Source organism: Anticarsia gemmatalis, chromosome 17 (genome assembly GCF_050436995.1).
Source record: "Anticarsia gemmatalis isolate Benzon Research Colony breed Stoneville strain chromosome 17, ilAntGemm2 primary, whole genome shotgun sequence".
In the NCBI taxonomy this organism is placed as follows: Eukaryota; Metazoa; Arthropoda; class Insecta; order Lepidoptera; family Erebidae; genus Anticarsia; species Anticarsia gemmatalis.
This window is the reverse complement of record NC_134761.1, coordinates 8,950,340-8,975,005: the sequence shown is the minus strand read 5'-3', so window position 1 is coordinate 8,975,005 and position 24,666 is coordinate 8,950,340. Positions and strand designations below refer to the sequence as shown.

The following is a 24,666-nucleotide window of genomic DNA, read 5'->3' as shown; positions in this document are numbered from 1 at the left end:
ACTAATTTTTCCATATTTATAAAGAAGTCTGCATATTCAGGAATAGTTTTCAGACAATAAGTTACAAACAGTTGCAACTTTTCCACAATGAGACGGACTTTATTCTGCCACATTGTAGTAACCTTTTGCCTTTTCATTTCCTTTCGTTGAGCGACAAGTATTTCATAGTCTTTTAAATTAACTTCTTGAGCTAATAGCTTTTCTATTTTCTGGTATTTACGTCTTTCCTTTTCCACTTCGTTGAAGCATTCTCGTTCCTTCAACGCAACATAAACTTGGCAGGCGAGTTTCTGGCAAAGAAGAAGTTGTCTGGATTTTTCAATGGCCATATGTTTGTCCACATAAATGTCGTGTAATCTGTTCGTAACATTACATGTGCTGACCCTTAGTTGTTCCATAAACTCTTCTTTTAAGTTTGCCTTTTCTGCCATCAATTTTTTCTCAGCTGTGTCGTACAAAAGAAGTGCTTGCTTTTTCAAAGAAACGGTGTACTTGATTTGCATTTTTTGGAATGTCTCTTTTCTTAATCTATTGATTTGTTTGTGAGTAGCTTCTAAGAGAACAGCCTCGAGTTTGGTCACGGAAGTTCTTAGCAAGCAAGTAAATTCTGAATAAGCTTGCTTTATTATTTGCGTGTTCACTTTTGCTTCCTCGACGGTCGAGTCCAGCCATTGTTGTTGTCGCGATTGTTTAATTGTTTCTTGCCAATCTAAGTTGCCTTGTATCATGGTGTGTTCTTTTTCATCTTCCATATTTTCATAATGTTGACGGAAAATCCTTTGGCCCAGATCATCGATACCATCCCAGTTAAGTTTAGACAGATGTTTTTTTGCTATTGGCTTTAGAACAATTTTGCCTTGAAGGAGTTCCTCTGGTGGAATGTACCAACCTTGTCCACCGCCTTTCAATGGTGGTTCAAGTCCAGCCAAGACTTTATACTTCGGCCCCATGTCTTTAAAACAAACACCTGCAAGACACGGTTTCATCTTCGCCTTCATCATACTCTGCGTCGGCACCTGATTAGTTTCAAGGAAATATTTCCTTAGATAGTAATTGTCACTTAAACGGGACATTATTTAAGTATTTTTGTATAAAATAAGTATCAAAAGTAAAATAGTATCAAAATAACACAGCCCCCGTTTTGAGGGAGCTGTCAAAAACTAACGTTTGTGTATGCATAGATTATATTACATATAAGTATCTTCGTTCTATAATTAATTATAATTATTTATTGACTATTACATGCCCGCGACTGGGACTGTATTTTGTATTAATCTAGATTATTAACTATCCATATCCAAATATTCATCCGAATCAGTGAAACCTCACAAGCATCACGAAGGAATATCGTATAGGATAGGAAGTAAGAATACGGATATTTCAATTACTTAGATCAGCTAGCAATAAGTTGAGTTGTTACCTATTTTGGGTTCTCAACCAAAAAAATAATCTTTGGGTGGTATTTATTGCATTCAAGATTTTTGCAAAAAATATCATCCTAGGAAATTGTCGTTTATAGTTTGTCATACATTAACGTCGAATTATATCTTATAGTGTATGCAAATCTAATTAGGGCTCGGCCGAATCTTTTTAACATACCTAATTATTGCTTTCTAAATCTATGTTTGAAAAATAACTGTCAAATAAAAATACTGATGTACCTTAAATAAACATTTATTGAAGAAGTTCAATAATTAAAACAACTACGTACCTTAACAAATCAAAACTTTAACTTAACAAAAAATAACTAAACTAAAAAATTACCAATAAACATATTCTAAATAATACTAAATATTAAACACACAATCTTTTCTTTTGAATATTTCTTTTACTTCGGGGGATTCATCGATCAAACGTCTTAACGACTGAGCTCTGGTTGTGGCGAAGGAGCCGCTGTCTCTCACCAAGAATGATGGTGATATCGAACTACCGACAACTCGGCAATAAGGATCCGAGCTCGAGATATAGTTGGTACTATCTGCTTGAAGATTTTTCATGATATCGTGGATTTCGTCATCAGAAAAGCAGGTGCATAAGAAATCGAATTCTTGGTCTGAAACCTGCGTGCCCATTTCTCTTGTCGCAGACGGCACCATCACCGGCGGCGTTATCGGCTTCCTACCTCTCGCCTTTTTAACCAAATATTTTAATTCTGTCACTGAACACGGTTCATAGTTCAGCAGTTCAGGCGGGCCGTAGTTAGACACATTTCTCATATAAGGAGGCAAATGTTCCATCAACTGCTTTTTGGCGACCTTAGTACAATCACACTTTTTAGTTTCGACGTATTCCATGTAGCTCTCCCATTTGGGCTCTCGTTGGTATCTTAATTCCGTTTTTCGCGTCAAATATACACCGCTGGAAGCAGCTGAAGGCACATGAGGCTGTTCTTTGATAACTTTTGGTGACGATATGCGTTGGCTAGGTGGTGATGGAAGATAACAATAGAAGCAGTGCGGTATCTGGCAACCTTCACACATGGCAGGTACGTTTCTTAAATTCTCTATTTCCTGCTGTAACACTTGCAACAACGAACTTTCTAGCTTCAATTCTTGTAATTGTTGGGTAGATGTATGTTTCACAGGAACAAAGTGACTGTAATTGTCATTGTCTTCGAACTGTGTATCATCTTCCAATCTGCCTTGAATATAGTTAGTAACTTTGTCAGTAAACTGCTGGAAATTATCGCAGGTGGAATATATGCATCTCTTATTTACTACTATGACCGGAAAATGCGAAGGGCTAGAAACGCAACGCTGTGGAATGAGATCACGATCGACTTGCGGCTTAAAACCTTTGTCACAGAACAGATAGAAAGGCCGCGGTTCTGGCACGGGAGGGTGGTACTCTTCCTCGTCCTGTTTTATAATACTTTCAGCGTCAGGGTTGCTTAATGCTTCGTTTAGTTGTAATAGCATGAGTTTCTCCATATTAATGAAGAAGTCTGCTTGCTCCGGCAACATGCTCAAGCAGTACGACACAAACATCTGGAACATCTTCACAACGTGGCATACTTTCGACATCCATATCGATTCGAAAGTGTTCCGGCGCTTTTCTCTCTGTTCTGCGCGATACAATTCATAGTCTTTGCACACTTGGTTTAGATCCAAACTCTTTGTTGTTATTTTATGATCGTGTTTCACCTGTTCTAACAAAACCGTGCATTCTTGACGCTCTTTCAACGCTGTATACACTTGACAGGCCAGAGTCTGACATTCTAGTAACTTCCTTAACTTAGTTACAGCTACATGCTTTTCTAGATTGATGTCGTGTATTTTTGCGTTGAGTTCAGTTTTAGATACTTCTAAAGTATGAATGAATTCAGATTTCTGTTTCTCCTTTTCTTCCATCAGTTTTTTGGTGTATCTATCGTACAACATAGTTGCTTGCTGTTTCATTAGCTGTGCACAACGAGACCGCATTTTCTGGAATGTATCCTCTCGAAATTTTTTGATAGTCTTTGCAGACGCCTCATAGTATAAGGTTTCAAACTTATCAATAGATGTTCTGTATAGTAAACTAAGTTCGTAGCAAGCTTTTTGCAAGTACACCGTGTTATTATGAGCCTCTTCGGCACATTTTTCCTCTCTCACCACATTACAGACGAGTTCCACTCTCCTACGACCGGCTTCATCGCAGTCTCGCATCATAGTTTTACGTTTCGCTTTCAATCCATTGCGATAATCTTGAACCAGTTTCGTTGACATTTGGTCAAGACCAATGTGGTTTAGTTTAGATAAGTATTTCTTAGGAAAAGGTTTTAGAACCACTCTACCATTAAGTAATTCTTGTGGGGGAATATACCACTCGGTGCCTCCGCCTTTTAGCGGTGGTTCAAGTCCCATCAGCACTTTGGACTTCGGCGTCAAACTTTTGAAATAAATGTCTGCAAGGGCCGGAGTCATATAATGCTTGATAACACTTTGAGTAGGAACTTGGTTTCGTTCTAAGTAACATTTTCTTAACTTGTAGTGTTGACTTAAATTGGACATGGCGATCGGTTAGCGATATTCCATTTCTAATAGATTCATTTTACAAAACTAATTAACGTAAGTTCACCTAAAATATCTAAATCGATAGCAATAACACTTGTTTCTAAATATGTCACAGTTGACGTGCTATTTTTTTATTTATGATTCAAAAACAAAATACGGGTTGTTTTAAATATGTTCTATCTATGGTCGCTAAAATCATGAAAGTAGTTTATGCTTGAAATAGCATAGTCTATATCTTTAATTTCGTTATAAAACTACGCGTATTAATGTAATATGAAAAAGTCCACCTCGCGCTCTATTTTTTAAATGTAAAGCTGTGACTCTTACCTCGGTTACTAAAGTCGGTGTGCCTGACCCTCTCTGTCTACTATGCAAAAATAAACTAGCAATATGAAAAGAAACGAAAAAGAAGAACTAAAATATTTTATAATATAAAATAATAAATCAAAATGTGCATTCGTTTTTCTTGAATATTTCTACAATCGCAGGTGTATGTTCTACCAAATTGAGTAAAGACTTCGCTCTGTCTTCGGCAAATGATTTGCTGTCCTTTGACAAGTATGACGTCGACACGGAACTGTCTACTACTTTGAACCAATTGTCTGTAGTCATGGTGTTGATACCAGAAGCAAATAAGAAAACAGACTCATTGGAAAAGCAAGTGCATAAGATATCAAATTCACCGTCTGCAACCTGAATGCCTACGTCTTTAGTTCTAGACGGTACTTTCGCAGGCGGCGGTGGAGGTGCCTTTATACCTCTAGCTCTTTTAACTAAAGACTTTAGAGTGATGAGCGAACACGGCTCATAGCTTAACAGTTCAGGAGCCTCGTAAGTCGACGTTTGTCTCATATAAGGAGGCAAATGTGCCTCTAAATGTTTCTTCGCCATCTTGGCACAAGCACATTTCTTAGATTCAACGTATTTCAAGTAGCTCTCCGCTTTAGGCTGCCTTTCGTGTAGCAACTCTGTCGCTCTTGTTAATGTCTTTCCACGGGAAATAGGTGCTGCAGGTTTCTCAGTCATAACACTTTGTTCTTGAGGCTTAGATTTGAGTTTTTCAGAGCAAAGGAAAAAGCAGGGGCAGCTCGGACCCATGTTACAGCCGGGACAATCGACCCCTCGCCCTGTATTATCCAGTTCTTTCTGCAATACTTGTAGTAAAGAACTTTCTAATTTTAACTCACGCAATTGCTGTGACGCTGTAGACTTCACAGGTACAGCGAAGTCATAGTTAAAATCATCTTCTAAATCAGCATCGTCTCTTAAAATACTCATATCGCTCGTAAGTTTGTCACCGAACAGTTGGAAGTTGTCACAAGCCGAGTAAATACAATGTTTGTTGACAACGATGGCTGGTATCTGTGACCCGCTTGACGTGCAGTGCTTCGGACAGAGGTCCCGGTCCACTTTTCGTTTATTAACTTTATCACAAAACAGATAATAAGGATGTGGTTCAGGAACAGGCGAGGGTTGGTACCAATCTACGTCTGTTTCAAATATACTTTCAGCTTCCGGGTTATCCAAAGTTTCATTAAGCTGTAGCAGCATCAGTTTCTCCATATTTATAAAGAAATCTGCATGTTCCGGTAATGCCTTTAGACAATAAGACACGAACAACTGGAATTTTTTCACCACATGACATACCTTCTTCAACCAAATGGTATTGAATTCTTCTCGTTTGCGTTCTTTCTCTATTGCGCATTCAATTTTTAAGTCTTTTATGGTTAAAGTGTCTGTCAATGTAGTGATCTTTTTCTTGTGCCTTCTTTCGGATAAATCAATATCTTTAGTGCATACATCCCGTTCTTTTAACGCGACGTAAACCTGACACGCTAAATTTTGACATTCGAGATATTTTCTTAATTTCTCTATAGCTGCGTGCTTCTCTACATTTATATCATGAAGTTGCCTGCCCCATGCCGCTCTGTTTGTATTCAAGTTATCCAGGAAAGTTTCTTTGAGTCTGTTTTTTTCTTTATTTAGTTTGTCTGTATATCTATCGTACAACATGCCCGCTTGTTGCCGCACAAACATTTCGTACTTAGAGCTTTGTGTAAGGAATGTGAACTCACGGTATTTCTTAATCTTTTCGATCGCAGCGTGAAGCATTTTGTCTTGAATCTGTGTGGTAGATGTTGTGTACAACATGGAAAATTGATGAAAAGCGTTTTTAATGATGCTTGTATTCTCTCTAGCGGCCTCCGCGGTACAGTCCAACCACTGCTGGCGACATTGTTGTTCTACGCGACGTTTGCAGTTATTATCCCAAGTGGCGAGCATTCGATCTCTATCTGTATTCATTCGATCGCGATGTATTTGGATGAATTTCATTCCGTATTCGTCAACTCCGAGGTAGTTCAGTTTACTCAAATGTTTTCTTTGAATCGGTTGCATGGCTATTCTGCCTTTTAGCAATTCTTTAGGTGGAATGTACCAGTTATCTCCGCCTCCTTTCATGGGTGGTTCGATTCCAGCGAGGACTTTAAGCTTGTAAGACATACTCTTGAAATACACGTTGGCAAGAGGTGGGGACATGTATTTCTTTATAGTACTCTGTGTTGGTACCTGGTTCCTTTTGAAGAAACATTTCCTCAAATGATAGTTGTCGCTCAAGTCCATTGCGAATAAGTAGGTAATAGTAGGTATTAAGAAACTTGAAAAAGTAAATATAAAATGAAATATAAAGCGTCTTTCTAAAAGAACAATCAGTCACTGAAGAATTTGTCAAATTTATCATCGTTAAAATAAATAATAGTCTATGCATACGCTTCAAAAGGTAAGTATGTAAAAGTAATCTCTGTGGTGCAGAAGCACAGCGGTAATGTTATAACGCTTTTTATCGTTATCGCGGTCCAGACCCAAAAGTTGATTCTGGGTTTTTGACAAGAAATTTTCAGTGTCTGGAAGTGTTTTCAGAGCCGCCTTCAATTCTTTGTAACTTCGTGCAAGAAGGTAATTTCTTGTTTGGTCAAAGGTGTTAAAAAAACAAGGGAATACAGGTCAAAAATAATTTTTATTTATACAAAATTATAAATACTATTTTCGCTTAATTATTAAATTCAGTTCTGCTTACAACTAAGTAACTTCACCAACAGCCATCTGTTGTAACAACGTCATAACATGACAGAATCTCTCCTTGATCTCAGTGGGTGAGCGGTGCGGGAGCAGCTCGCGGATGCGCCCGAACACTTGCTCGGAGCCCGCCTCGCCCTTCAACACCTGCAACATCGTCTTATCCTCGTCCCTCGTCCAACTGCTGCTTCTCTCAACCTTCCTACTCTCTATAACTGGAGCCTCTATCTTCGCCTGCTTCGGCTTTGTTCCTTCATCTTTCTTCTGCACCGCGTTACTCTTACTATCTTTCCTCTCTCGTTTCTGTACATCCTTGTTATCCGGCTCCTTCTTCAACGTTTTACTTTTATTAGTAGTTTGCGACTTTCTGCTCGCTTTAGGGCTCAATAAATTAACGGTGCAGTCTTTATGTTTTGTGTTGTCGTTCACATCTTTGACATTTTTCGTGGGTGATTTCAACTGTTTCTTGGCTTTTTTCGGTGGGATTTTGGGATTGTTCTTTGCGTTGCGTTTCGGTGAGGCTCGTTCGTCGTCGGAGTTGGGAGGTGAGAGGTGTGTATGTGTGGGAGCGAGACGCCGCGCGTGCACCCGGTACGGCTCCTTGCTGTAGGGGTATGTGACACACGCTGAACGTAACAGCCGCCCGTGCTGGAGGAACACGCGCCCGTGCAGGTACTGCGGAAATAATGCTCTTTTACACCTCTTTACTTTGTTACCTCGGCAACTTCTTAATTATGGGAACGCAAAAAAAAAAGTACACATGCGGTGCGCAACCAACTTGGACAGGGCGTCAATAAAGATTAAAACCGTTCTAACGCTCAATCATAAAAAAAGTAGTAAGATGCAAAATTACGATCGTGGTAGACTTTTAGAGCCTGTTGGCAAGTGAAAGTATGAGAGCCTAAATAGGCTACAAACGGCTGACCGCAATAAATAAATGGGCAATGCAGTCAACAGGGTATGTATGTATATTTGCATAGTAATAAACGTTTAATGTGCTTACCACAGTGTCGAGGCTCTCTTTGACGTCAAGTTTCTTCTTGTTGTCGCTCTCTTCCTGGAACTCCCACACGTCGTAGCCCTTGTCGCACGTGAGGAAGCTCTCGTTTATCAAGTCCGTGCCCGTCTCGTACAAACTGCGAACAAAGATTACGAATTATACTGGGTTTTCTTTCGACTGTCCTATAGATCCTTGATAGATTCCATTATGGAATTAGAAATAAGAGTAAGAAAATGGAATTTGCTTGGACGTCGTGTATAGCGATATTCAAGTGTAACGTGTCGCGTTTCCAATAAGACTTAAAGCACATGTCTATTAGCAAATTTCAAACATTGACATTCTCGTTATTTTAAGTAATCAAAAAAAAATTTAATCTTATAGTGTATCATTATATCGCGTATCTATCAGGCGGTCTCTCGTCAAGATACAACAATTTGAGCATGTACGAAAGCTCGAGTTGGAGCACATGTGCGGCAACATGCTCGCGTGTGTACTAATTAATTATTAGGTCGGGGAAAAGGCCTTTCGCATTATAGTATGTATGAACTTGTAATATAATTTCTTTGGCTTCAAGAATCACAAATGAGTACACGGTTCATTAGGTTTCTTTCAGTGAGCTCGTGAGGTACCCAAATATCGAGCTTTTTTGTGTAGAGAAAAGATCTCTGCAACTGTTACAGATATCTCAAAACTTTACATACATACATAATGTCACGTCTTTTTCCCATATAAGTAGGAGGAAGACTCTGAACGCCACGTGAAGTAAAACTTTATTATAAAAAAAAGTGATATCACACATCTCTTAATATATCACATACCTGTCTGGCGGTCGTTCGTCAGGGAACAGCGACTTGAACATGTTGGCGAGCCGTGGGTTGGAGCGCAAGTGCGGCAACACGCGCGCGCGCATCTCGTCTCCGCTCCCGCTGTTGATGCCCGTCGTGATCGCGCGCAACACTTTACGTAGCACTGTGGGCTTGCGCGCAAATGAACTCTGTGGATTTAGAGCAGATTTCTTTAGTATGTCACTCTTTTTGGTATTAATAACCATTAAATTTAATAACCTACGAACTTTATCAATGCGAATGTTTGTGAGGATGTATATTTGTTACTCTTTCACGAAAAAACTAGTGGACGAATTTTTATGACAATTAATACACCGATAGTGTATAACCTACATAGATTAGCACATAGGATAGTTTTTACCTCTAGAAATCGTTTCACGCAGACGAAGGTGGGGATAGAAGTTCTTATTAAATAATGCCAGATTAGTGATGAAATTATTAAAACATTTTGTGAAGTTGTTATAGTATTTTTTAGGATGGCAATTCTAAGCGTATTTTCTTTGAGAAACCCTGATGCAAAAGGGAAGGAAACTAAAAAACAAATTCGGAATTCACGCGATTGTGATTAATTTTTATTTTCCTGTTAGTTGGAGGTCATTTCAAACTTTCTAAACTAGTCCCAAAAATTAAGGGATATAAAAAAAGAATCCAAATTTTTGGGTGATTTTCAACAAGTTGTAACTCCGAGGAAAATGGTCGTACAGAAAAAATAAAAACAACAAATTGTAGCTCCAAGTGTCTAGTTTTTAAATATGAAATTTTTTTGTCATCGCCAGGTCTAGAGAAATCCTACGAAAACTACCAAAAAAAAGTTTTTCCAAATTTTTTCCCTCCTAAAAAAAGGTCCACGGGCTTCAAACATTTTTTTTTTATTCTTTCGTTCTGAAGTTCTTTTAGAAAATTTAATCCTCTTTAATTTGCCGTATTCAAAAAGCCTGTACGACGATTTGCCACGGAGTTAACGTCAATCAAAGCAAAAAAGTTATTTTTGACTTTGATATTTAATAACTCCGGAAATAATGATGGTATAGGAAATCAAAGGAAAGTTTTGAAAACTGCACAATATTCTCTATAAGAAAATGTAAATATCTTTTAAGAAAAAAATTTTTTTTGAATTGAAAACTCTGACTGAAAAAAAGACAAAAATTCGCAAAATTAAGGATATTTGGATAACTTGGTATAACTTTGGATAAAATGGATGAACGAAGGATATCGTCGGTAATTTTTCAACCTCAAAGTGTCCCCTAAAATCCCTTAAAAATTCAAAGCGCTGCGATTTTTTTTTCATTGTGCCCCGAAGCTTCAAATTCTTTGTTGTTGCAAAAATCACCATTGTGAGCAATTTTGTGGTTTTTATTCATTTTTTTAATTAAACATTTTTTTTCTCTCTAAAATCTTTATTTTTTCGATTAAAAAGCAAATCGCAAAACGAAAGATCGTCTATCGCTGCCATGAAGTCAAAATCGAGATTTGTCAGTCCATAAGACACTGGTCCACTGTCTACGACCCCAATCGTGATGGTCATGCGCATAAGCCAATCGGGCTCGACGATGTCGTGGAGTGAGCATAGGCACGCGATTTGCTTTTTAATCGAAAAAATAAAGATTTTAGAGAGAAAAAAAAATTCATTAAAAAAATGAATAAAAATCACAAAATTGCTCACAATGGTGATTTTTGCAACAACAAAGAATTTGAAGCTTCGGGGCACAATGAAAAAAAAATCGCAGCGCTTTGAATTTTTAAGGGATTTTAGGGGACACTTTGAGGTTGAAAAATTACCGACGATATCCTTCGTTCATCCATTTTATCCAAAGTTATACCAAGTTATCCAAATATCCTTAATTTTGCGAATTTTTGTCTTTTTTTCAGTCAGAGTTTTCAATTCAAAAAAAAATTTTTTCTTAAAAGATATTTACATTTTCTTATAGAGAATATTGTGCAGTTTTCAAAACCCTCCTTTGATTTCCTATACAATCATTATTTCCGGAGTTATTGAATATCAAAGTCAAAAATAACTTTTTTGTTTTGATTGACGATAACTCCGTGGCAAATCGTCGTACAGGCTTTTTGAATACGGCAAATTAAAGAGGATTAAATTTTCTAAAAGAACTTTAGAACGAAAGAATAAAAAAAAAATGTTTGAAGCCCGTGGACCTTTTTTTAGGAGGGAAAAAATTTGGAAAAACTTTTTTTTGGTAGTTTTCGTAGGATTTCTCTAGACCTGGCGATGACAAAAAAATTTCATGGTCATATTTAAAAACTAGACACTTGGAGCTACAATTTGTTGTTTTTATTTTTTCTGTACGACCATTTTCCTCGGAGTTACAACTTGTTGAAAATCACCCAAAAATTTGGATTCTTTTTTTATATCCCTTAATTTTTGGGACTAGTGTATGATAATTGTAAATGTGATTAAAAATCTCTAAACATGCGTGTTTTACAGTTACAATAATTATTTGTTGCTAATAAATTATAACAGAGAATAATAGTACTGAAAATATGCCATTTTAGTCAACACTTAATTAGCAAGTCCATTTTTACAAATTGGCTGATATCCAAACAGTACACATTATTCTTTAAAAGCAAATAATTGTCTATCACTAGATTTGTCATAGACAATATCAACAGGTTGTCAATAGACAATATTTATGTTATACGAATGATGAACTGCTGCTTCCTACAACTGCATTCTGTATCAAGTAGTGCCAAATAATAATATATTATGGTCTCTAGTTAACATGCTCTTATTAACTAAAATAACTACTTACTTAAAATAAAGACAACAACCAACCATGGCCAGTATCATTAACTTTATAGTATTGATACTGGCCATCAGAAAATAAAAACAAAAGACTTAAAACTCGCATAGCATGAAAATTAAACAACAATACTAATACTTACTTGCAACATTTCTATAAAACCAGTTAGTTGGACTAACATAAAGCGGTCCATAAATCGTCCAATCTCAGCTGCCTGGCCCGGCTTTAAGAACAGGAGAAACTCTTCAACAATATCCTTATGGGCTTCACCAAATAAATTCTCTATTTTCTTATACAAATCTATGGGTGTCTCCTTGGTAGGATCAAAAGATTTCAATATACTTTGAAACTGTACAAACTTGTTCGTAGGCACAGATGTGTTGGAGGAAAATCTTGATTGTACTTTTGTATAATAGGATCTAACTAAAGCTGAAAGAAAAAGATAACCATCTTAGTATATTTATATCTCAAAAAAGAAATCTTTTGAAAGTAGGTCATGGCCATTTGTAGATCCTTACAATAACATGCCTCGTATTACTTTTTTTTTGTAACCAGCACAAGGATTTTAAGCCTAATTCTTCGGTGCAACAATACATAGACTATGCACAGACTTGCTCAGAAGACTGGACAAGTCTACAAAAGCCAAGATGACCGTGCCAGTAGTAACTTTATATCATCATTGATGTATTGGTAATTTACAGCATTATTTGAATTACCAGCCCAGTAAATATTTCATAAATTGTTTTAATCTTTAGTTTATGCTGTGATTAATAATGTGCCAAAATCATTATACAATAAAAGAATATTAAATTACATAACAGAATATTGTGTAAATTGAGTTGTCACATTGCTGTGTTTACCTGTCTCTAAAACATTGTCATCAATCTTAGGCGGATCTACTTTTTTCTTTGCACTTGGTTTGCTCTTAGTTTCCTTAGGTGCTACTTTCGCAACCTGCTGTGTAACCTTCTGGGGTGGTGGCTGAAACAATAACAATAATATAAGGTCATGTAAATAGATCATTTATGTCATAAACATGGCGACACATTTACATACAGTAGTGCATTCATTGTAATGATTCATACGCGTAATTCTAATTCCCTAATTGTAAACGATATCGCAATACTTTCCACGTTACTTTTAGAACATATTTATTGACGTAGAGTAAAGATAACTGACAGGAATTACATAAAAATCATCATCAACTTCTCTGACTCACCTTTGGTAAGATAACAGGTTGTGGGGCACAGTTCTGGTTGAAAAAGCTTGTGCTTGGCTCAATTTTGTTCCCAAAAGCATCCTGACTATCCCTCGTAAACAGGATAGGCATAGAAGGCAGCATCTGGAAGATCTACGATCTGCTCGCACAACTAAATCTCGACGACACCACACGATCACACTGAATCTTTACATGGTAGTTACGTAAAAACTAAACACAATAAAAACACGATACAAACGACAATATAAATAAAAAGAATTCACAAATAATTTGATGTATAAAACATTATTGTTTTGAATTTATCCAAACAACACAAGCCGTCGAAAGAATGGAAACATTTTTGACAGATCGAGGACGCGAAATCGGGCGGGCGGAGCGCGCGCACGTTTCATTTTATGAAATTCTTAACAATCTTTAGAAATTAATTAGTACTAAATTCTAATGTAAAGTCGTATTATAAATAGTCAAATATTTAAACTCCAAGCATGAAGCATTTTTTGAGATAATAACGTTGGCTTAAAACCATAACAAAGTTACTCTAAATAAGTATACAACACTGGAATGAGAAAATCGCTTAAGTAATGCAGCGGTGTTTTTAAAATGTTACGGCGCTCTCTTCAGAACGACAGTCTACTAATGTCCAACATTTTATCTATCCTAATCCATTAAAACATATACGTATGATCTTTAATTTCGAAGATTTAATAAAATAGCTTTCCTAGATAGATATTAGGAACCTATAGTTTTATCTTACACATTTGCTTTGGTACCTACTTAAATAAAATTCTTCGGAAGAGTTCTAAAAGTAACTTACATATCGAAAGTAACTAATTTAGAAAATAACCATGTGAGTAGTAACTTTAATCTAAAGTAACCATGTAACCATCAGCGGTAATTAAATAAATCTGACTTGATGAAATAGGTTTATTAAAACCCACTGTTGTTTCTTTTGAAACTCAAGAAACTCTGGGCAACTTAACATTTATAGATCAGTAAGTAGTCGATCACTGGTGATGGATCATTACGAAAGACTGAAATTTCAAATTTATTATACTGATATATTTAGATTAGATAATTTCCTATATCACACAATAGCTCCCTAATTTCAACTGGGCTTTTTTTAAATAAATATATTTTAGATTAAAAAGGAAGTTTAGTCGGCGAATCAAACTAGGTTGATTTCATAAAATGGTAGCGATATTGCAACATTTTTATTATCATGACATATTAAGTTTGATAGATATCTTATAAGATAAGTTGTTGCTAACTAAAGGCATTGACCATTCCCTTAAACATGGGCACTTGGCAAGTATGGAAAAATAGTACCTACCTACTTAGGTAGATAATCATTCGATGTGTTTAGTGATTAGCATAAAGCGGTAGTGTATAATAACTTAAGGTCTTTTATTTGAGGTAAACTAGGTATTGTTTATATCCTTATATACTTAAATCAAACTACTTGATATTCTATATTAATAAACATCTTTCCTTTGCTAGGCGAGTCGCTATAGATAGGGATACAGGAAGGGATTAGCATACCTACATGCTGAATTTATTTTCTTACAAATACTAAACTCTCGCATTCAGAATTGCTTTCGCAGACTTTTACAAACGTAAAATAAAATTAATAAATATCATTTGACAACTCACACTCGGTCATTTGATTCCAAACTAAGAAGAGCTTGTAACACGAAGGACAGAATGTACACTGGCAGAGTATGTAGTCTCTGGCTCTCTGCCTCTCTGGTAGAGCCCCTGCCAGGAGTAATGATTGAAGAGTTGGGTACTCAATCTATTTCTGATTTGTTTATTTATAAGTTTATGAATTTATCTAACCGATAGATACCCGCCGGAATTCCGGTAGACGTTATCGTGAAATGTAACTAAAATGTCCAATAAAGTAATTATAAATTAAACAACGCTAACAACGCCCTACATATTTAATTAGAGCGACATAGCGTGAGCGGAAACAACGGTTTTGTATATTCTTAATCTTGTAAAACGTAGTAGTTAAATGGAGGTGTTACAATAACATGTAGATGTTACATGTTATTTAATTGGCTGAAAGTATTTTGGTTGTTTGCTCTTATTAAAAACCTTATACGGTTGTAATCAACGGATGTCTGTGAAGTTGTGGTTCAGGCGGTCACCACGTCGCTGCCATTGCGCGCATGGTTTATAGGTTCGATTTTCTCATGGGTTAAATATTTATTTCTATTGTGGCCCACATTTTTGGGACTTAATATTCCGATGTTATATCTGTGGCAAGAATTGCTATTAAATTGCAAGTTAAAATTCATTTTGGCGTAGACAATTAATATTTCTACAAGGCGAGTTACCTGACCTTTGCAATTTAACAAATGTCAAATTAATAAAAAATTGCTTCTGACCTACACCAATGATCCTATGATTTAATAAAGTATGCAATTCAAGTCTTTGTCACGATCGTATAAAAACAGGAAAAAAAATCGGACATCGGGTCTTCATTTTATGTACCGGTAAGTAATTAATGAAACTTGTGCCAAAAAGACAAGCAAACACAAGGTAATGATCACGTTAATCCTTAGTAATATCAGGTAGGTACTTATGGTTTAAATTGAAAGAAGATAAACCTTAGTCTTCATAAATTGACACCTATGCTAAGTTTAGTCTCTAAAAGGGGCTCAAGTAAGTATAGATTCTTGAGCTGATAATTCTCTATCTGACTATTCAGTTTTCATCTAATTTTCGTTTCATTTCACAGGTAACTTTACTTATTACCTTGACTTAAGTCCGTTACTTAGATATTTTATTGTATTCAAAATAAAATAATTTGCTATTTGAAGAAAAGCAGAGTTCCTTGGACTACGAATTCTATTCTACGTTGCTAAGCATTATGGGAATTTATGGCAAAGGTTTGGAATTCCTCTCATAACATTTAATGGGTGCGTGCGCTTTACGTGCGTTAAATGTGTGGCGAGTTAGAAACTTAGGACCTTAGTGTTGTTGTTTTTACTGACTTCATTCAGAATTTTATGCTAAACGTTCTTTAATATAATATTATGCTGCTAGCATTTTTCTTCAGTTTTCTTCAAGCACATATTGTGCCTTTATTTCTTACGCAAATTGAGTAGAAACCTCGTATAAAATTAGTAAAATCAGTAGTTTAGCCTTCAATTAAATCATACTAAAGTTTTATATTTCCTTGTAAACACGTCATTGTTAGATAGTTGTGTACTTTCAATAGTTGTTGTGTTTACCGTTGTCAGGTAACGACATCGATTTTACTATTCTTCGACAAAACGCCGAACCATTGACAGTTTCCACCGTAAAAAAACATCAAAATACAATAAAAAAAAGTAAATTATGGTATTTAAAAGTTGATAGTGCCAATTGAAGTTTGTTTATAACAATGGCTGCTATTTTACCAACAGGACTGAGAAATGGGGTTAGTATTTTATATTTTTTTAGCATTTTTAAGTTGCGTGATTAGAAAATATTTATCTATTGCTTCATAATTAACTTCCTCAATAAATTTTACTTGTTGTTCGTGAACCTAATGTGAGATTTTCTTCATTTTATAATTACTTTGTTGTTAATTGTTTAAAGTACGAAATAATAAGGCTAAATTAGTAGGTAGTATAATTACAACCTTGTGTTGAGGATGCGATGAAACTGCGTGCCGAGTGTGCTTCCGTTTGTATCTGAAGCCTCGGCCACTGACCTGTGTTCATTGTTTAGTGCAGTTTTATGAGAATACCATCATTTTAAACAACATGCAGATTTTTATCATGATGGGTGTCCAAATTCGTCGCTGCTGTAGAGTTTATCAGCCCGTCTGTTCGTTTGTTTTTTGATGTTATCTTTGCGATCAGATTCTAAAGACATTTTTATTTAAGTTGCGTATGGTAGAGTAATTAACAAGTACCTAGTATGAATACTAACACTTGTTTTGTATGTTTTGCTGATTATATCCAATTGAGGGAATCACTGCTCTGCAAATTTTATTACGAATTATTGATTTATGCGTTTCTAGGGAAAAGGTCTGTTAATCGATCTTAAAGGTCATTTCTAAAATTGTCTAGCCGCGACCTTAAATAAATGAGTAGTTAATAGTAGGTTTTGTCACCATCGATTGAATATCTAACGATGAAACTACGTTCAAAACCGTTTACCTATCTGCTAAATTATTCGAAAATCGGGAAACTAATACTTTGGTAGCTAGCTCGCTAATCGATTTCACAGCACAGATCAATAACAATGATTGATTGTTAATATCCCTGTTAGCAGCAATATCTCTTAAGATAGAATTAAAATGCACATAATGATACTTCATTCATCTGGCCTTGTTTAAAGGAAATACCAAATAAAGCACGGTTTCTCACTAACGTTTCTTGTAAGACGTAACAGTTGGCATTCGCGCGCGATCTCAGTAGCACTTCAAAATTGATCGTATTGTGTTAAGCGTTTACACACTGAAGATGGAAGAGGGCACTAAAGATGGTGGGAGTACTGGGAGTGATCAGCAAGTGAGTGTGGACACTAGGGACGAAGTCGTTTTTAAGGAACAGGATGCTCCTACTGACATCGTCTGCGATGAAGTAAATATATTTTGTATCGCACAATAACATTAAGGATTCACATTTAAATAATGTATCTTAAGTTAATTCACTAATGTATTGTATGTCTTTTGTGCGTTGTTTTGTTTAACAAAGGGTATCGATGTCTATCTAGCTGTCTTTGTAACAAATAGTGATATATTGATCTACATAACAATGTTTTTCATAAGATATGAATCATTGATTGCCTTAGAAAAGGTATTCTAGTGCCGATTTATTTATCCTTGACATGTGCGCTCTACTTCGCGTAGAACTTGAATAACAATCAGAGTGAATTTCTTTGTAGACAAAGAACATGGCGCCTATTTGTGATAATGTAAACCTACTGATTAAATATATTCTGCTGTCAGAATTTTAACACAATACTTTCCTTCCTATTCTGATCAATGCCAACGGAAAAGGTGTGACTAACGCACGATCCACGAACAATTTTGTAAAAAAACAAAGAGAGCTGTATTTTTATTTATACGTATCTTCAGATCAAGGGGCTGGATGCCAACCGCTATGCGACGAAGAAGACAGTGGCGCAGGGTATGCTGGACATCGCCCTGCTGACATCAAACGCGTCCCAACTCAAGTACGTGCTTCAAGTGGGACCTAAGCACGAGTTCTACACGCTTCTTGTCGTGCTCATCTCTATATCCATCGTTCTTCAGGTGAGAGACAAAATATTTTCATAAAATGTATAGTTTTTAGAAGTAAGTAACAGGATATATTGTCTGGGTTAATTAAAAGGGTATATCTTAAGTATTGTTTCCTGATAAGATTTTTAATCAGATATTTTGTTTGGCTGTTGAAAAGCAATGCACTGTCGTCACCCTTGTGAACGACAGTGCATTGCTATGCTATGGAGTGTAGAAAACCACTCCCATCTTTGTTTCCCTCTTGTTGGCATGTGCCACGTTATTTGAAACTTAAACTTCCTCAAGCGTCATAAAAGGCTTCCTAGGTGGCGATGGGATTCGTGCTTCTCTCCCTGAACCTGCTCCGAGACTGCATGTTCCACAGGCCGCGGCACAGGACATCAGCTCTCAACATCAACTACGCAACCACTGCAACGGCCTTCGTCGTCACTGTTCTAAACGTTCTTGTGTCAGCTTTCGATTCTTCGCTTGCTAGATATCTTGAATTAGATTAAGGAAACCTTATTTTAATTACGAAACTCGTACAATTGGCTATTATTGCACTTTAGCACTAGGGTCTAACAATTTAGTAAAGAGTCTTGTATGAGAGATTCGCGGGTGGTGTAGGTACCTATAATACAAATTTCAGAATTCGGAAGATTAGTGGCTCGGTCCTCATAATTTATTAATTATTATTATCTATTAGGTTGTTCGGCAAGTCATTGCGTTTATTCGTCGACATGAAAGACAGTTTCGAGATTCGAGGATAATCATAAACTTATGACCATTTAAGAGGCCTAAATCTTGCTAGGCTCAGTCTCTACTAAGTTGTTGGACTATTTATGCAGTATAATTGATAGGGAATAGTCAGCGTGAGGTAGCTATGAATATTAAACCCTAGCTGGGAGTGGGAAAGTGTTACTATATGCGTCGTGACGACTTAATTGCTAGGTACAGCAATTATCTACCTATGATAGATTTATATCCATCATGCAAGTTTAATTACTTACATTTACAATTATTTACTTTACACGTATTGATGAAGTTATCAATAGAATAGTTAGGTATGATATTGCAAATGTTTGCATGTCAACCGAAGCTATGACAATGCAGTTAATCGTATTATTCAAATGAAACTTTTGTCGTTGCATGACAAAGCCTTTTGTTTAAAAATAGTTTATGACAAATGACTACGTTCTTGTTATAGGAAAATAGAACCCGTAGAAATAGCTTGTTGTAATATTCTGTAAAGTTTACTATGATTATTTCATTAAGTTAACATGTTAATTGTTCATATTGTGTTTCATAGATCGTTTTTGGTGATTGACACGATCATTCATAATCATTTGTTAGTGATTTATCCTTGGAGCTTAGATTTCTTTTGTCAGCTTTTCTTATTGGCTCTACTTCTTGAATTTGACGGTAAATTAATTATCTTTTCGTTTGTTTGTTAGTTTCAGCAAATTTAATTTGGAAATTATACGTAAATGAATGATTGCGTTAATCTCTGCAGATAATTAGACACTTTTAAGTAAGCAATTCGGCCAAAATTGTATAAAAGAAATGGTTGTCACTTTGTTTTAGCTTCTCGTTGGACTAATGTTCGTGGTTATCGGAGGCTTGGACTTGAACGATCATGAGGACCAGCCGTCAGCAGTAGTTTTAAATGATATCATTGTTATATTCATATTCGTCATATCCGTCATTAATATTATAATTTCCGCTTTCGGCATAGAGTATTCGAATAATCCGTTGATACTAGAGCGACTTCATTATATTAATAATGAGTATTTAAGAAAGGGTAACCTTACAGCGCTGTAGAGTTTATGATATTTAAGCAAAATAACTGATATCCTTACCTATTTGGGTCTGGTATGGTCTAGGGTTAGAGGGTTTAAACCCTACAAAATGGCGCAAGTGTAGCAAAAATAAAAAAAATTAACGTAACAGTTGTAAACAAAGAAGTGAGTCTTATAAGTACATAGACATCAGTACATCAGTCTTCCCTTACCTCTTATTCTGTGCTGAAGGGTAGAGATAAGGGTTTTCATATTTAAAGCTTCTTTGCAAAAGAAATACTACAAATGACAAATTCGACGAATACATTCTTATGGCTAAATTATATATGTCAAAAAGTGAAAATTATTCGACATGTAGTTATTTTCTCGATGGAAAATCGATCCTTAGACTAAAGTCGGACAAATTGTATTTCCTACTTATCAAGTTTATGGAGGTCAAAGTTTTCTATTACCTTTGAAGTGGGTTAGCCCGCATTTACGAATATTTTATTGTTGGAGGCTAGAAGTACTTTACCTAATTAGAGGTTTTTCAAATCCGACATTGAATCGTTTCCTTGTAACCTTTGCAAAGAGAAACCCTGCAGGTATGATAATTAGTCTAATTACGCAAAATGTATGTAGGTAAGTAACTTACTTAACTATCATTTTATTAGGGACTGTTCACTTAATTAATTTAGATCTAATTAAATAGAAATTAAGTTTAGTGTTAGTCAAATCACTTGTCGAAAATGTGCCATACATCTATTTAAGGATCATACTAAGTGGCGTTCTTTGTTCTCTGCCTACCCCTAGGGGAAAAAGGCGTACGATTATGTATGTATCTATTAAAATTATAATATGATTGTTATGTACCTACAGTAAGCTTGTGTAAACGTAGTTTTATTCCCGAGATATTTTTTTTTATTTCTTTTTTTTTAATAAAAACTTTTACTTGGTGCAGGCAAGCGCGGGAGTTTTGGCAATGATCATATCGTTTATCGACGGTGAAGAGAGTCACAAACACAAGAAGATAGCTGACTGGCTGTATCACACGTCAGTAGGGATGATGACGGGGGTAGTGTTCTGTGACGTCATCAAAATGACGTTCGGCCTCGACCCCGCGCTTTCCCTCCAAGACTATCTCGGGAACAAAACTTCTAGTCTATACGATTTGTTCTTTAAAGTTGGTAATGGAACCCATTAGTTATCAAGTGCCATTTAATTGTAAGGCACATAATATCTAGTTTAAAAAACAGTAATTTTAAAATAGGTTGAAGGCAAGGGACATCTATTAAGTATATTATTAGTTGAATAAATAATTATTACTCCGTGGTTAGCAATGACACAACTATTCAGCTATCAATAAAAATAGCAATATCTAGTCATTTAGTTTTTAGACCTAGGTACGTAACTACAAATGAATAAAAATACAAATTAGTTTTACTTCTTTCGCACCTAAATTTTTGACCCTATAACGAAATTGAAATAATAAATTGAAATAATCGTGAGTGCATCCAACTAGGATGCACTCACGATTATTTCAATTAAGGTTGTTTATTAATTATTAAGCTATAGTTAAGTAGGTATTATACTTTTATTTTATTCATAGCACGGCATCATTGTCTTTATTTTTTTTTCTTATCATTTGCAGCTCTGCTTTTTACATCATTGTGTTTTGTTTTTCATTGTGATGTTTTGTTTTTTTATTTTCTTTTTCATTTTTACTTTGTTTTTTCATTCATCCAGGTCATGTCGGCAGTGGTAGCAGTGTTACTCAGCTTCATTTGCAACATTAATTATCAACCCGATCACCGGAAAGCCGAGTTACTAAACAATATCAGTTTAGTCTTCAAAGTATTTAGTATCACAGTTAATATTATTATAAGCATATTTTATTCAATGAAAATTGATCTAGATGAACGCTTATTGTCATTGTGATCCTCTAATTGCACTTTGCTCGTTATTTTTCATGTCTACTTTTAAGGTGTATGGAGAAATGAGAATCGATATATTATAAATGATATTAGAATAAAGGCAATATTTACCTATAGTTAGTATCTAAATGAATTAATAAGAAAATGTACGAGGTAACATTAATCGAGCGATGTGCATAAACTTATCCCATCTTATTACAAAATGTTTCAGGTAAAAAACTATTATTTGTGATAAGAGGGATCGAGATACTTTGTAAAATAGGTAAAAGTTTGTAATGATATGATTAAATAAATTTTCTACACCTATTAAAGAAAGTGTTTCATTCTAGTACTAAGTATTTAAATTAACATAATGACAATGATTAATTGAAATCAAACTATGCGCATTGCGCATCTCTCTAAATTATATTCAAGCGAGGCGACCAATATTCCCGACCACAGATTGGTTATCACCACAAATTACTAATAAAAATTAATGTAGGTAGTCAATCTATACCATGTTATAGTTTCAGATAAAAAATGTTAGTTAAATAATTCTGTGCAGTTTGCCTATGTTCAAACGCACAAAGCACTTCGCGCGTTTTGTACATAAAGTGCAAAACAGTTACCCGAGATAAATTAATCTAGAATATCAGATAAAATCGTTTTAATAATCCACGAAACTCAAATACAAAAATTTTTGTGTTAAAAACACACTTATAAAACATAGTTACAAAGAATAGACTCGCACTCCACGTCTTATGTTCATATTTAAATTTGAATTCCCGGCATTAAAACCTTTTTGGAGTTGGCAATAATGTATATTAATCGCCTAAAAGTTTCTACTATTTTCTACTACACAAGAATATGTGAATTTAAAATATATAGGTACCTAGTTGTTTTCCGATCAAAAATGATGATCTCTTACTAAGCGCTGAGTTTATTACAATTTAATATCATTACACTCAGGTCGAATTAAATTACAATTGGTTTTAGTCGAATAAGTTAGTTGACCTAGTGTAGAATAATATTGATTTAGTGTTAAAGTTACTTACTGGGCTGAGTAACAGGTGTCATAACATAGTCATCTGTCACGGTTTGAGTTTAAGAAAAGGTTTCGAAAGAATCATTCCATAATATTATATTTTATTTTGTTTGAATCAACAACACTGCTCCATAAAAAACTAGCACAGATAATATTGTCCTTCATTGTCTCTTGATTAACTAAACTACAAAAAGTGATTGTCGAGGTTACCGCGCCGCGCAAGTTGTAGCTAGCGACCTAGCGTTACTTTTACTTGTAGAGGTCCGGCTTCGGTTAGTTGGTGCTGCACCTTGATAGTGTAAAGACGTTATAATGGCTACCGGAAGGATTATTGTGTACGGCGGGCGAGGCGCTCTGGGAGCTGCGTGCGTTAACCACTTCAAAGCGATCAACTGGTGGGTCGCGAACGTTGACTTGAGCATCAACGATAAAGCAGATGCCAATGTTATGGTGCCGAGGGATGCTTCGTGGGCACAGCAGGAGGATGTCGTCGTGAGAGAGCTTACCAAGGTGCTGGATGGTGAGAAAGTGAACGCCGTGATCTGTGTAGCCGGCGGATGGGCCGGTGGAAACACCACCAAAGAACTTTGCCAGCAATCAGACTTAATGTGGAGGCAGTCTGTATGGAGCTCCATAATCGCGGCTACTGTTGCTACCAGATTCTTGATGCCCGGAGGTGTCATTGCTCTGACTGGAGCTAAAGCTGCACTTGAAGGAACACCTGGTATGATTGGCTATGGTTTGGCTAAGGCTGCAGTCCACCAACTCACAAAATCTCTTGGGTCCCGAGACTCAGGTTTGCCCGAAGGCGCTCTGGCTGTGGCTATTCTGCCAGTAACCCTGGACACTGAAATGAACAGGAAATGGATGCCGAATGCTGACTTTGGCACCTGGACTCCGCTGTCCTTCGTGGCTGAGCTGTTCTACAAGTGGGTCAAGGGAGAAGACAGGCCAAAAACTGGCAGCCTCGTCACACTTGTCACTGAAAACTATGTCACCGACTTGGTCATTCATTAATCTTGCCAATCTTCATAATATAATAGTTATAAGTGAATGTTGTCTCAAGAAATAAAGATCTGTAGTTCATTCCATATTTTACCTACATACTCAAGATAATAATACAATGTTAAACTTTGGAAGCATTTCAATTACATAGAACAGTGACTGTACTTAATATTTCTCTGAAATTAATCTTCTAAATATTCCAATGTAATACAGTAGTTATGGCCTTTTATAAACTTACTTTGGAAGTCTTGTTCCTTTGCATTTCAAATACTTTGTAGGACAATAATATGAACTTTATTTTAGGTGTATGTATGTCTATATACATTAGAAATGTATTGAGAGTGTAATCAATGTGATATTTAAAAGTTATTAATATAAAATATTGAGCAATGAACTTGTTTTTTAATTAACCGCCTGATGTAATAGTTCATTACTGATTATGGAGGTCAGTGACAACAAGTTTTATCTACACAATTTTATTGAATGATAATGAACAAAGTACTTACCTCCAATATTCAAGTCATTTTCTAGTTATTTTAATGAAATGACTAACCTATTGTTGGTTTTTTCTCATGTTTCTGAAATATGAAAATTGGCACAAATAAACCTATTTACCAGTTTCATTTTCAATTTTGTTCTAAAGTTACTTATGTAAAGTTCTAAAGCAAATACCTACCAAATTCAATATACTTTTTTTTTATTGGACTAAGTAAAGTCCTCTCAAATACACAGAATCATTGACTCAGTCATTTGGTGTTTGTGTGGAAACAGGTATTTCCCATAACTTGCAGGTATCATAGTAATTATGGTT

At 35.7% G+C, this 24,666-nt stretch overlaps 4 protein-coding genes across 5 annotated transcripts; 2 read left to right on the top strand and 2 right to left on the bottom strand.

Moving 5' to 3' along the window:
* Window positions 1–4,439: 4,439 nt before the first annotated feature.
* On the bottom strand, window positions 4,440–6,617 carry LOC142980197 (uncharacterized). The gene has a single exon (XM_076125531.1). It carries the CDS (start codon window positions 6,615–6,617, stop codon window positions 4,440–4,442), a length of 2,178 nt encoding a protein of 725 aa, XP_075981646.1.
* Window positions 6,618–6,992: 375 nt separating this feature from the next.
* Window positions 6,993–13,242, bottom strand: LOC142980072 (uncharacterized). The gene is made up of 6 exons (XM_076125356.1): window positions 12,894–13,242; window positions 12,535–12,655; window positions 11,817–12,103; window positions 8,889–9,064; window positions 8,074–8,206; window positions 6,993–7,745 (listed from the first exon to the last, which is right to left on the bottom strand). Exons 1-6 carry the CDS (start codon window positions 13,014–13,016, stop codon window positions 7,074–7,076), a joined length of 1,512 nt encoding a protein of 503 aa, XP_075981471.1. The 5' UTR covers window positions 13,017–13,242; the 3' UTR covers window positions 6,993–7,073.
* Window positions 13,243–17,257: 4,015 nt separating this feature from the next.
* On the top strand, window positions 17,258–22,141 carry LOC142980091 (ninjurin-2-like). Of its 2 annotated transcripts, none has more exons than XM_076125392.1 (3): window positions 17,258–17,401; window positions 17,971–18,147; window positions 21,639–22,141. In XM_076125392.1, exons 1-3 carry the CDS (start codon window positions 17,354–17,356, stop codon window positions 21,828–21,830), a joined length of 417 nt encoding a protein of 138 aa, XP_075981507.1. In that variant the 5' UTR covers window positions 17,258–17,353; the 3' UTR covers window positions 21,831–22,141. The 2 variants fall into 2 exon arrangements, with proteins under 2 accessions (XP_075981507.1, XP_075981506.1); XM_076125391.1 differs by having other exon boundaries at window positions 17,268–17,473.
* Window positions 22,142–22,866: 725 nt separating this feature from the next.
* On the top strand, window positions 22,867–24,249 carry Dhpr (dihydropteridine reductase). The gene has a single exon (XM_076125175.1). The coding sequence runs from the start codon at window positions 23,163–23,165 to the stop codon at window positions 23,865–23,867; it is 705 nt and encodes a 234-aa protein (XP_075981290.1). The 5' UTR covers window positions 22,867–23,162; the 3' UTR covers window positions 23,868–24,249.
* Window positions 24,250–24,666: the final 417 nt, after the last annotated feature.

What these genes read in the sequence shown, in the direction of transcription:
- LOC142980197 (XM_076125531.1), bottom strand. Translation starts at nt 6,617, where the DNA reads ATGGACTTGAGCGACAACTATCATTTGAGGAAATGTTTCTTCAAAAGG.
- LOC142980072 (XM_076125356.1), bottom strand. Translation starts at nt 13,016, where the DNA reads ATGCTGCCTTCTATGCCTATCCTGTTTACGAGGGATAGTCAGGATGCT. An exon ending in GACGAACGACCGCCAGACAG is followed by an intron (nt 8,207 to 8,888) that starts GTATGTGATATA and finishes CTTTGTTCGCAG; the next exon opens with TTTGTACGAGACGGGCACGG. An exon ending in AAGAGAGCCTCGACACTGTG is followed by an intron (nt 7,746 to 8,073) that starts GTAAGCACATTA and finishes TTATTTCCGCAG; the next exon opens with TACCTGCACGGGCGCGTGTT.
- LOC142980091 (XM_076125391.1), top strand. Translation starts at nt 17,354, where the DNA reads ATGGAAGAGGGCACTAAAGATGGTGGGAGTACTGGGAGTGATCAGCAA. An exon ending in CTGACATCGTCTGCGATGAA is followed by an intron (nt 17,474 to 17,970) that starts GTAAATATATTT and finishes ACGTATCTTCAG; the next exon opens with ATCAAGGGGCTGGATGCCAA. An exon ending in CTATATCCATCGTTCTTCAG is followed by an intron (nt 18,148 to 21,638) that starts GTGAGAGACAAA and finishes TCATTCATCCAG; the next exon opens with GTCATGTCGGCAGTGGTAGC.
- Dhpr (XM_076125175.1), top strand. Translation starts at nt 23,163, where the DNA reads ATGGCTACCGGAAGGATTATTGTGTACGGCGGGCGAGGCGCTCTGGGA.